The sequence below is a fragment of the Bidens hawaiensis genome, unplaced genomic scaffold (assembly GCF_021521415.1).
Source record: "Bidens hawaiensis isolate Kalapana, Puna unplaced genomic scaffold, B.hawaiensis_p1.1 tig00056953_1, whole genome shotgun sequence".
NCBI classification, from domain to species: Eukaryota; Viridiplantae; Streptophyta; class Magnoliopsida; order Asterales; family Asteraceae; genus Bidens; species Bidens hawaiensis.
In genome coordinates, this window is record NW_027506377.1 from 1 (window position 1) to 14,029 (window position 14,029).

Consider the following 14,029-nt stretch of genomic DNA (forward strand, 5'->3'; position numbering starts at 1 on the left):
ACCCAGGCTATTCAACGCCTTGTAGCAGAGAATCAACTACAGTCGTCCCTCCTGGTTGAACATGGGCGTATTATAGATGCTATGAAGGAGTTCTTGGCATCTCAGGGGGAGACAGGCTGTAGAGGCGACGAGTTAAGGACGAAGAGGAGAAATGACAGAGACGATGATCCCAATGCACCGAAAGGTGCAGGTGGTGAGTTGCCAAGAACTACTTAAGCTCTTGGGACTTCCACAGCTCAGGGGGAGTCTGCGGGTGCAGTTGGTGGTGATGAGGTGGTGATGGTTGATGATGAAGATGATGTGATTGATGCGTTGAGAGAATTAGATGATGATATGCTAGAGGATGATGATGTGTTTGATGATGATGTGCTGCCGTTTGAGGAGATTGAGAAGATTGGCGCACAGATTGTGATTGAAGATGAGATTGAAGAGGGTGAGATAGTAGAAGAAAATGTTGAACACGAGATCCCAGATGTGGAGAAAGCCAATATGGGTACTGAGATGGAAAACGATGAGACTGAGTGGGAGGAGCAGCCTAGGTGGAAAGAAGGATATGCTCATTGGTTTATTAAGACTAAAAAGCCTGCTGTTCCAACCTTGTTCAAGAAGAGTTATAACATCAAAGGCTATGCTGAGTCGAAGAAGGGAATTATCTGTTGGATATATGATGAACAGATAAAGTTGTTTGTGGTGAAGCGTTTTGATGGTATTCAGTACTTCAAGAGAACCTTGAGATCTCTCAATACATTGCCGGAATGTGAGGTGAAGGATTTGGCTAGATTGGGCCTGATTAATATAAGTGACGACAACATGGCAAGGGTTATTGGGAAGACCGTGTGGAAAGAAAGCATAAAAGAGAAGAAGTTTGAGTTATTAAAGCCACAGAAGGGAAAGCTCGTGGAAGATACAGAAAGGGGAATGAGAGCAGATGGAAAACCTTGGATGGTAATGAAGTATAAACCGATCCGGTGCCTGAAAAAGTACCGATGAAGCTAATGCCCAAGGATGTGCTTAAAGACCTAAAGTGGTGGTACGTGGATTGTGAGACAGCAGAGGTGGTGATGGAAGACGAGGACGAACAAGAGCTCCTTAGAGTTTACGATTCGATGCATTTGGTAAACTTATCGCAAGCTGATCTGAAGGTGCTTAATGAGAAGAAAATCTTTTATATTCCTGCTTGGAAGGATGAAGCGAGGAAGTATCAAAGAGTCGTGTCAGTTTGTGTTAGAGAAGGAGTGCATGCGTGAAGATACAGGATTACAAGACAAGAGCTTAAAGATCAAGATATGAAGCTACTGCCAAGGGGGAGTCTGTTGGTGCATAAATGTCAGTAGTTCATAGTCTAGTGTCTGTAATCGAGTCTGTAATGATATTTATGTTTTTGTATAAGCGAAGTTGTCAACAAGTTCGCCTAGGCGAACTTGTTGAACAAGCGAAGTTATGGACAACTTCGCCTAAACATATCAGGCGAAGTTGTCGTGTATTTATATATAGGTTACGGATTGTTTAGTAACTAGTTGTTCAGTGAATCGTGTGATAGTTGTTAGCAGTTTTGGTTAACGAGTCTGTAATAGTGATATCGTATCACGTGTTCGGTTATCAATATAACGTGTTCGTTTATCGTATCGTGTTTGTTTGGTTTGCTTTCTACGCTCGTAACGATCTACGCAGGGATTCCGCACCTGAGTAGACCGCGATATCTCGTGTGATCCGTCCAGGGAACCTACACCCGTCTAACAAAATCCAAAATTTCGGAATGATCACGGGTGTGCTTCTTTTTTGACTAAAGTGTTGAGACAATTTAGCCACCAGGTCGTCCCAACTCTTGATTTGCCCATCCGGTAATTTTTCAAACCATTCGCGTGCCACTCTAGTCAACGTCAATGAAAACATATGGCACCAGTAAGGAAGAGTCCAACCACTGACTCCTCCTACTGCCACAAAGTTTAACAAGTGATCACTTGGATCTGACATTCCGTTATACTTCCCTAAGGTAGTAGGGATCTTCACGTTGACAGGGAACAGAGAGGTAGCGATGCGCGAAATGAACTTTGACTTATCAGTAAATGCTGTGGGGCGATATGGTTTTGTGAAGTCTTCTTCCGCATCACTGTGGTACTCGGTATGGCGAACTACCGCACGTGAGCGACTAGTTCCCTCTCGTCCATGAATTCTGCTATCTCCCCTGAAATAACTAACTTCACTTAGACGATATGTTGGATCATAGCGTTCATATTCACCTCTGTAGAAGGGCTCACGCGTGACCATGCGAGGACAATAACGCCTCCTTCTTTCAAAATCTTCTTCAGAAAATCTCTCCGTTTGAAGACTATCGCGCATTTGGCTCCTTCGAACTGTTGGAGGAGGAGATGGAGACCTCCTGGTTGTCTCATCATAAGCCAAAGTGCGAGCGCGGATTCGCTCTTCACGAGTCATGCTCTCGTATTCATCTAGAGCGTTCTCTAGCTGAATGCGTAACCAATCTTCGGGGGATTGGATTCCTCCAAATCTAGACTTACGACGGTGAGACCTCGCCAGTTCGGAATTATCAGATCCATCTTCCAGGTCTAATTTCGTGCGAGCCCGACGAGTTTCCTCCATGCCACGTCTTAAGTCACCCAGAGTTGGGCCTCCAGGTGCTTCGACATCATTAGTATGTCTAACTATCGCGAAGTTCCTATCGGTCCTTGGAGAGATTGACTCATATCGTATGGACGAACAAAAACTCTTACAATTCTAGCACAAGCACGGTTGACGCCAATGAAGAAACACGGATCTAATCCCCTAAGGGCTTAGATCCAATGAATCCACAGGTTACGGGTCACATTATTACCAACTAGCGATATGAGTCCAATCTCCCAAGTCTAATGATAGAAACCTGCAAAACAACCACCGTGAGCTCGTTACGGGAAGGACAAGAGGGGGGTCTTCCCGTAACCACCCTCCGGCGTGAGAGTAAGTACAATTCCGATGGATAGAAAGTACTTAAGTATTTAGAGTAGATAATTGGGAGTGAATGGATACCTCATGGAGATGGTGGAGGTATTTATAGCCGAAGGATGTGGGAATATGATTGGCCCAACTGTCCTTTTCCAAAAGATGCTCTCGTAACTGCCTGGACACGTGTCCATATATGATAGGACGAGCTATATCAGCCATGTGCATGGTTGTAACAGCTTGGACACGTGTCTGTATGTGACAAGGTGAGCTAACTTGGCCATGTGCATGGTTGTAACAACCTGGACACGTGTCTTTCTCCTATTGGTTGTTACGTCTCGTGATTTCCAAGAGAGGATCTTGGTAAATCTTCTAGAAAGGAGTTGGTTAATTACAGCTGTCCTCTGACGTTGCCTTCTGGTCATTCTCGCGGGTGGGAACAATACTCTGCGGATGACTTCCGAGGGCGTCTGGATCCTCCTGCACATAGTCTCTAGGATTTGTTATTGTTCTTTATCTTGAGTTATGCGGGTGGTTTATATGCTCCGCGGGTGAATTTTGAGGGGGTCCCTATTCACCGCGGGTGGTTGTTAAGGGTATTTGGGTCTTTTTGGTACCCTGCCTCCATAGTGGTAATGGAATGTGTGTTACTACACTCAACATCATAGTCGATTGCGAAACTGTATTAATACCCGCATAATAGTTTTTTATTACCTGATTACTAATTACCCATTGAGTATCGATATACCCATTAGTTTATAAAAAATACCCCCTCAGATTCTAAAAATACATTTTTTTTACTATTTTCATTTATTATACAATTTTATCAACCAAAGAGATTAGAAATATAAAACTAGAAAAAGGTGAATTAATGGATTCTTCACGGAGATTTAAAGGAATAAGTCTATGTGTCTCAACCAGAGGGGTTCGTTAGAGAATGTCAAGAAAGAAAACAGTACAAGTTGGATAAAGCATCGCATGGTCCAAACCAAGCTTTGAGGATGTGGAATGCTAAACTTGATGTGTTGTTAAAGGAACTCGGTTTCACTCGGTGTAAACAAGAACACGCGGTTTACAAACGATGTCCATGTCATAGGATTTTTGCTCGTCGGGGTTTACGTGGACGATTTGATAGTTACGGTTACAAGTGTGTAAGAAATAGTAAATTTAGAAGGCAAATGGAGTTACGTGTCACACCCCAACCTAGGGCGGAAATGTCGGGGCGTAAGCTGATTGCTCACAGCTCTCAAGGTACTATCATGCAATTAATATGATAATAACTAATTAATTTATTAAATAACAAACAATATTTAATTACATCAATTATAAAGAAATTACAAAAGAAAATCATATAATTATTGAATAAGTTTTAATCCTAATGGTCTTCTCTATGTGTTCTTCACCTTGATAAACAATCCAATAGTAACCTGTAAATGCGTACAAAATATAGGTTTGTCAACAACTATGTTGAGTGAATAGATCACCACTTTAAGAATACAAAAATAATGAGTTATAATAATGAGTATAATAATATATAATCAAGAGCAAAACCTTTATATGTGAGTATAAACAATCAAAGCAAATGAGCAAGTATAAGTGTCGGTATAACAATTGTCATGTAGCGGACGTTGGCTACTACGACGGTCGTATGATCATACTATTATGTGATTATGATGAACCTCTCTGTATGCGGTAAATAAACTTTGAGCAAGTAAGAAAATAAACATGTAGCATATAAGCATTTAACTGATACACACACAAAGATCACAGTTTGCTATTAAGAATAAGATATAAAATGTAGTTGCATTATAGGTACGCATAAGTCCCCAAAAATATTTAAAAACAATAAAAGAGGGGAGTGATTACTCACTTTAGCGAATAAGGAGAATAAGTGCGAAAAGAATGGTAATTGATAACGTCACACTCGACGAGGTATATCAACGACGAATTCTTAAGTATTAATAATTACAGATATTAAATATGAATCCAACAACGAATCTAAAACTAGATAGAGGTTCGTGATGATGATCAGTGTGTTCTTGCGAAAGTTATTTATTACTTTAATTTATCAAGTTTATAAAAAATAGTATAACTTAATAATCTAAACTTATATTTATAAAATACTTAAATAAATAAATATTGATAAATTATATAAAGAGATTCGAGGTTGAACGGGTGTTCGTTAAATAATAATTTATTTAAAGTTTATCAGTAATGATTACTTATCAATTAATATTATAAATAATAATTTATATAAAATAGAATCATTTATAAAAGACTTTTGTATATAAGTTTTATTTTTATTTAAAGTTGTAATAAATGGTATATTTAAATATTTATAAAAAAATACATTTTGTAATATAAAATACTTGGGCAAATATTATGTAAAATAATAGGGTATATTATATATTTTCATTAAGCATTTTAAATAAACAAATCTTTTTAAATAAAAACCTTTATCAACTTAATAATCTAATCTAATATATATATATATATATATATATATATAATCATGATTCGAAAAACAACTAGTTAATGTGTCTGTTTTGTAAAGATATTGATTAATTATGATTTTGAAATTAGATTATTAATTAGTTGATTAAAAGAATTTTACAATATATAAATGAAGTTAACAAAAAAATTCTACCAAAAATATCGGTTGCCAAACTTGAACCCGTGCCGACTGCCCATTTACAAACCTAACACCATCCACTCTAGCCATCTGGGCTAGGGTGTTAGATAGTTTAATTGATTGATAGTCGATAAATTAGATAGAGGTTTATTGTACAACATAACACGACGAACAAATTCATATAGGTAATTACCTCAAACGATGAACAAACGAGGGCTTATTTGATTACCACAGTCGACGGCAGTGGCAGACCAAGAACACACAATCAAACATGGAATTAATATAATAAAAGATGGGGTTATTTTTGGCGCTGGTATAAGGGTCACGTATGTGGTTTTAACTGATTTATGATGTACGATATAATGTATATTGAAAAACGGGTGATGCCAGTTCGTTAATAAGTTAATACATATCAAATTTGATCAAATTTCCAAATCAACAAAGTCGGTGAGGCCGACTTAAGTAATATGAATCATATGCACGATCTAATTTCCATGTTCATGACGTAAATTGTGATCCAAGCTAAATATTTGGGTATCCGGGTGTGCAAACGGGTCACGGATATGAGTAGGGTAAATGGGTAAACGAGTCATGATAAATCTAATAACCAGATGTTGCACTTTGGTCCCTGAAGATTAGGGATGGAAGCATCAAGGGTTAAAAGTTTATCTTAGGGTTAAAAATGTATATTTTCAAAGTTAATTTATATATAATAAATAAATATAATGAACAACTAAAAATAAAATCATAATTACTCGATAAACGTGGAAATTTTATTGATAAAATTTCCCGAACATAAAACGGGCCGGGTAACGGTTAATAAAATAATAATTTAAAATCCGAATTGCTACATTACGGTTCGAGATTAGTGACCTTGGGTGTGAGGGTGGAATCAATATGTAAAAATTTTCATAAATCAAGTGGTTTGTGTGTGTGGAGGGGGGGGGGGGGGCTCAAAATTTTCAGACGAAAACATGTAAATTTAGGTTTTGTTTGTGTTTCCTTAAAATGTCTGCAATGGGCTTATGTTTGTGGGTGCACACGCATAGGTCTCTGAAGAGAGTTTGTTTTTATTTAAAAAAGATCTGAAAAGTGCTTTTATAGTCTTAAAAAATAACCTAATATCCAACTTCTTCAAACTTCTTCACACCCTAACAACACCCATTGTCCACCACCATAACCCACCGTCCGCCACCACCACCCACCACCCATCGTCCGCCATCACCACCGTCCATCACCACTACCACCCATCGTTGACCACCACCACCGTCCACTACCACCACCACCACCACCGCTCACCACCTACCACCATCGTCCACCACCACCGCCGTCCACTAGAACTATTACCGTCCACCACCAACCACGTACTACCACAGTTCCTGGTACACCACCACTTACTTTAGCAGCCCACATACGTTGAAAAACTAACATTCTTCTCCTTCCAGACTGCATAAGTTTGGTTCACATCTTTTTCTACAGATGTGGTCCGCAAACTGCAGACATTTTATCTCTGAAAAAACAAACACCTTACACTATTGAGCAAAAAAATGGGGTTTGGGGAGGGGCAGTGCCACCATATATGCTTTGCCCTTGCTCGGATTGTAGCACTACAATCTTGGGACCAAAGTTAAACAAAGCGATCGTGGGATAACGTTAAAACAACAAGTTATGCAACAAAGATCCTATAAGAAGCAAATCTTTGGGAATGTTGCTCGACTCAATTTTCAATACAAATAGAATTAATGTTGTCAAGGGAACATAAAGATTCAAAGGTAGACCCAAACCAGATATAAAAGGTGATTGGAAACTTGCGTTATTTAATCAATATGTGACCCGATTTAAGCTACTAGATTGTTATACGAGTCGGTTTATGCAATCACCAACTTAAGATCACGCTCAAGCAGTTAAACAAATTCTCTGATGTCTAAGAGGATCAATAGACTTTAGTACTATTTACTCGAGATGGGGAAACGAAATGTTGCACGAGTATAGTGATAGTAGTCACATGGTGAATATAGATGATGGTCAGAGTACCTTGGATCTAATGTTCTACTATAGTCTATCATATGTATCGTGGGTTTCACAAAAACAAGGCACAATGGTGTTATCATCATGTGAGGTTGAATTTATTGCAGCCACATCAACTACATACCAAGCCTTATGGATTCAGGGTTTTTTTTGTCAAATATGATCGCAAAAAAGAGGAAATCATAACATTGAAGGTGGATAATTCATCGGCTATCGCATTGATGAAAAACCCTGTTTTTGACAGGAGAAATAAAAACATAAACATGTGGTACCGTTTCATACATGAGTGCATTGATAAAGAACAAATCAACGTGGAGCATGCTAGTGCAGATTTGAAAAGAGTGCACATCTTTACAAAAATGTTGCTACGGTTGAAGTTTCATGAGATACGAAGCTTCAATAGTTTCACAGGAGTAGGGGTGATTGTTAGTGTAAATCTTGTCTAGCTACGGGGGTTATTTGTTGTACTTACAAACTTAGGGATTTTTTAGATAGTTTTTGTTGTAGTTAGAGTCTAATAAGGTTTTGTATATGTTGAGGATTAGAAAGTTATAAATAGAAGTTATTTGTAGTCAAGTAAAAGTAAAGCATCACAATCAATACAAACTAGAATTATACTTGTAATCTCTTATTACTTTGAGAGTTCAAAAGCCAGTTTAACTTGTAGTAATTGAAAAAGAATATTTCATAGTTCAAAAGCCGGTTTATATTTTGGTAATTGAAAAGGTAGAGTTAACTTCCATTCTGTTGGTAATGGAAAGTAAGCTTATTCACATGTCCGCTCAGATAAAAAAAAGCGTATTCACATACATACCAACTACACACACATACTATATGTTTCTTTATATTTTTACCCAACCAACTTTGGAAGCAACGTAATGTCAAAGGGTCACACCCCAACTGAAAGAGGAAATGCCAGAGAGTGAGCTGATTTCTCATAGCTCTCAAGCTACTATCATGCAATATTAAAAGTGACAATATATATTACATTTAATTAAATAATCAAGTACATCAAAGTAGACAAATTACATAATTTATAAATAAAGCAAGTAAAACAAAATCCAAAGTTTAATTCTTGTATCTTCTTCTCTAGCATGCATTCCTAAATTTCTTCAACAAATGTGCTAATCATATCATACGGTAACCTGCATATGCATTAAAAATACAATAATTTTGTCAACACTAGGTTGAGTGAGTAACACACCATATTTAAGACACTATAATAATAATAATAATAATAATAATAATAATAATATAAAAGAGCAAACTGTGTCAAGTGAGATAAAAAATTTAACCAATGAGCAAGTACTTATGTTGTCGGTAAGCTCGATGCCAGATGAACTGAACGATGGCTTACACGACGGGCGTATGATCATACTAGTCTGAGAATATGTTGGACCTCTTCGACATGTATTCAAGTAAAGCATATAAGCATATAACACGTTAGGCATAAATTGTTAAACACACAAGACTAACAGTTGCAAGTTTGAGTATTAAATATAGTAAAATATCTACGCACGCATAAATCCCCAAAACGGTTAAAAATGAGTAAAAAGAAGGGGAGTGAGATACTCACATTAGCAATTAAGCAAGAGATAAACGAATGCGGTAAGAACGGTAGCAAACAAGAGTCACACTCTTCGGAAAAATACTGGCGAGAGATCCTAATAAAGATTAACTGAGGAAATAAATATGGATTGTATAACGAAGCTAAAACTAGATTGAGACTCGGGAATTGATGATCGGGTATATTCTTACGCGAGTTAAATATTGCTTAAATTTATTATTAATTTTATTATCAAAGTTTTATCGTGAATAAATGATTTTAATTATATAAAAATACATAAAAATACGTAATTACATATTTATAAAGATTTCATAATTTATATAAAAAGATTTGTTTTAAGTGTTTATTTTAAAATAAAAATACATTTAAATATATTTATATATGTTTTTATTATAAATAATAATCTCTTTTTAAATCAATAGTGTAAATAATAATTAATGAATAATAAATAATTAATAAATAATAATATTTATATAAAATCGTTTATAAAATACTCAAGCTTATAATCATGTTTTCAAATAATAAAATTATACTATGTATACTAATTTAAAAAAATCTTATTAAACTCTATATCATAAACACATTTATCAATTCAATTTTGTTAATAATAAATATTAAAACATATATATATACACCCACACATATATATGATTTTTTAATCAAGATTCGAAAATCGACTAGTTAGAGTGTCAATTTTAACAAAATATGAATTAATTATAATATTTACAAAATTTATAATAATAATTATTGATTTAATATGATTAAATCACATAATTAAAAAATAAAGGGGGTTGGGGGTTTCAAACCCGCGCCCCCCTAGCGGCTCGAGATTTAAACACACCCACCCTAACCATCTGGGCTAGGTGCTAACTGGTTACAAGACAGAACAGTTTAATTTTAAACATTCAGACGCGAACACAATCACATATGAACCCTAGAATTGTAAATTGATCCATTCGTTTATCGTTGGCTCAATTAAACTTAGGGTTAATGAAGCTGACATCAAGACGATCCTAACCATATACTAAATTACCTGAATGATGAACGCAACAAGGAATAATCAGTGGGAACAGATCCGGCCACAAGAGAAACTAGAACACGATGCAGATTGTGTTATAATTAAATTAGTTATGGGGGTTTTGATCGCGCTGGTTCAAGGAACGTGCAGACGAAGATAATTGAATTATAATGGCCTTTGTGGTATATTACCCAAAATCGTATAAGGACAGTTAAAGCTATGATCAAATCGTTTAATATAAAATCTTGTTTTCCTAATTAACATTGTTGGCGAAGTTTATTATAGCATGATTAATAATGTGGTTGATTTAATTACGAAGTTTAAGCCGTAAATTAGGTCCAAGCAAGCTAAACGGGTCTCGGGTTGGTATTTGGATCATGGGTACGGGTCTAAAGGTTTAAGGGTTTGGGTTGGAAGGTGGGTTATGAATATTAGTATAATAATAAAATCATATTTTACAATTTGGTCCCTCTATTATGAAGATGGAAACAAAAAACGGGTTTAAGTATTGATTAGGGTGTAAATTGTATAATCTTGAAAGTTGTTTTATATAAAAATAAATAAATAGTTAAACAATAATATTAAAATAACTAATTGACTTGACATTTTATTGATAAAATTTTCTGAATATAAAAACGGGTCGTGTTATGACTAATATATATTAATTTAGAAAATCCGAGTTGTTACACAAATGGTATGGATCAGTGGGCACCCCCCCTCCCAACTGATCCGATGTGGCACCCTCATTCAAATGAAGCTAGTGAACACTACCCCCCCCCCCCTCCTATCTCATTTCACTAGTGACGTGAGACCACTTGTGGTAGTCACGCACATCGGTAACCAATCATATATATATTTTCCTTTTTCAGTAGTTTATCATACTAAAAAATAATATAATGGTGAATAATGGAGAATGAGGGAAATAATCTATACCCCAAGTTGAAGGGTAAAAAAGAATAAGAGAGACAAAACTGACGTGACAAATAAGAAGAAATAATTCAAATAAATCATACTTACCATCCACCAACCCAAGTAATGAAAAGATATTTAAGTTTACTTGGCCACGATTAAGTCATGAAGTGTCATCACAAAACACAAACACAAAGTCCAATATTTCATTGCAACTAACATTTTATGAACTTTTAGTTGAAGTTTCGCAATAACTAACATGAATCATAGCTACAAAACATAAATGATATTTAATTTTATGATATATATATATATAAAATGTTTTAGATGTTACAACACATAGTCTTTTGTTAGTTAGAAGTGTCGTTATAATTCAATGAGAGAGAATAGATTAAATAAATTAAATGTTAAATATTTTTTTGTTAATTACAAGTTTCATATTAATATATTACAGCATATTAAGAATTGAGACAGGTGAACAAGATGACAAGGGAGATAGCCGATGGCTGATAGGAAAGGGCAAGGTGAAGGTTAGTTACGGTAACAGACGAGGGAAAAGGATACTAACAGAATAAAAAGAGAAATTGTTTTTTACTAAACTACTAAAGTGTTGTTTGGCGATATTGTACTCAATTATTAATAGGGTTGTGCAACGGTTCAGAACCGAACCGAACCGGACTGAAATGGAACCATTAAATGCTAAACATGAGAACAGGACCCGACCGTATTTTAACGATTCCGGTCCGGTTTAGAACCGAGTTAAATGGTTCTTATGTAAATGGTTATTGCTAGAACCAGTTTTCAATTAAACATCTTAATATATACTATCAGAAGGTGCGAGAAACAAGCTACAATCCGGAAAATAAAACATTATCATATTAACACATTATATTTTAATGGAGCGGATTGATAATATACAAGAATGACTCAAAATACTACGGAAAACAAATATATCTTAAAACAGATTTAGGGCAGTGGAAGATGATTATCGTTAAGGGATTGTATATAACCGGAAATGTGAGGACGTGGATGGCCGTTAGTACATGGAAGTTGGAAAGCCTATTAATCATATAGAATTTAAAATATAATCTTTAAAGTTTAATTTAAACCCGGTTCTAGCGGTTCTATAACTGGAACCGAACCGGAAACCGTTTTCACCCAAATTTAAAAACCATAACCGTACCCGAAATACAATAATACGGTTCGGATCTAGCGGTTCTCCCGCGAATTGATCACCCCTAATTTATTAAGATGCATATAAATCATACTAGATGTTTTTAAAATTAACCACTAAATATTATATTAACAGGCATGGCCGATTTAGTCCGCGAAAAATGTTATATGAACGTCACAAAATTGTGTTATATTCGTTGTGACACATTCAATGAGCGAACTAACTTTAATAAAATTATAATTCTATTACTTACTTTATTAGTAACTCGTTCAATTATTGGATTTCAAATAATGGAACACATTTGGTGTCCAAAATGTGACATCTTTACATTTTTGTCATAAACTACATGAGGGGACCATACTAAAGCCAAAAATATAAAATTATTGATTAAACATTAAACTGATGTCACTAGACTTCATATATTAACTACTACCGGCAAATGAGCTTTTGCTCAATGTAAAGTTTTAGGAAGGAGATGTAAAGATTTAGGACGGAGGCAGTAAGCTCTTTAGTTCATATTCGATATCGCCAGGATTTTATTACAGTGGTCTTGTAGGTTGCAGGTTTTCCCAAGAAATGAGATGTTGGTTTGAGCTACCAACATTGTATGCGATTGCAAACATATAGATCGTATTTGGCATTGTGTTACGTTGAATAGCCGGACTTTATTAGTTGGTGGGTAAAAAAAACACTTGGTCACTAATTTACAACTTTCTTTTCTTTAATTACAAACGGTAACAAACTAGTAACGGCCTTTTGATACTTCGAAACACAGTAAACGCCGTCAAACCGTTATTAAGTTACCATACAACCAGGTTTAAAATCCATGCTAGAATACGGTAACGGTTGAACCTCGAATGCACCTTTAAACTTACCATCACTATTATTACTATCACCGTCGTTATCAACCACCGGCCAGCTAATCCCATCACCGCCTATCTCCGCCGTCTCCACCTCCACTTTCACTTCTTTCCGGCTTCTATCTTCATCTTCCGACCGCCGTGCACCTCTTTTCCGGCCATTACTCCTTACAACAGTCGTCTCCATCACCGTCACCGTCTCCGAGCCTCCGATTTCGAGCGGGAAATTTAAAATCGCTTTGTTTCCTCTAAGCTTAAAGGCGGCCGTATCGTAGGCTTTTGCCGCATCTATAGCGGTGTCGTAAGTGCCTAGCCAAACCCTAGCTCCTTTCTTACTCGGATCTCGTATCTCCGCTGCGAATTTTCCCCATGGCCGTTGACGTACGCCTCTGTAATGCTTCCGGTCGGCATAACTAGAGGTTCGTTGAAACGGATTAACCGATACAGTTACAGTTGCATTTTGGTTATAATCGGTTGAAGGTTGTTGAAACGGATTAACTGATACAGTTCCAGGTGAGTTTTGTATGTTGAAATTGTTGATTTCTTCCGGTTCAATTGCGAATTCGAATTGGTGATTGGATGGAGTTTGAGTATGTTGGCTGGTGTAGGTTTGAAGGAAGGTCGAGTCGTCGATGAGAAGGTGTTGACGGATAAGATCTAACGCCGAGGATTCATCGGGTGACGTCATGGTGTGTTTGAAAGAGAGAGGGTGAGTTGTGGGTGAAGAGGCAATGGATATATACATAATAAATGGATCTAGGGAATATAAAATAGGATATGGTGTAATTAGTTTTTTATATATTATTTGAACTTATCATTTGTATCTGATGCCATGTTTAAACAGAATGAGAGTTAGAAAAAAACATAACCTTGGCCATCTCTTCAAACATTTAATTTTATAACT

At 36.1% G+C, this 14,029-nt stretch overlaps 1 protein-coding gene across 1 annotated transcript; it reads right to left on the minus strand.

Moving 5' to 3' along the window:
• Positions 1 to 12,921: 12,921 nt before the first annotated feature.
• Positions 12,922 to 13,813, minus strand: LOC143617690 (ethylene-responsive transcription factor ERF105-like). Its single transcript, XM_077090169.1, has one exon. The coding sequence runs from the start codon at positions 13,811 to 13,813 to the stop codon at positions 13,061 to 13,063; it is 753 nt and encodes a 250-aa protein (XP_076946284.1). The 3' UTR covers positions 12,922 to 13,060.
• Between the last annotated feature and the right edge of the window lie 216 nt (positions 13,814 to 14,029).

What these genes read in the sequence shown, in the direction of transcription:
- LOC143617690 (XM_077090169.1), bottom strand. Translation starts at nt 13,813, where the DNA reads ATGACGTCACCCGATGAATCCTCGGCGTTAGATCTTATCCGTCAACAC.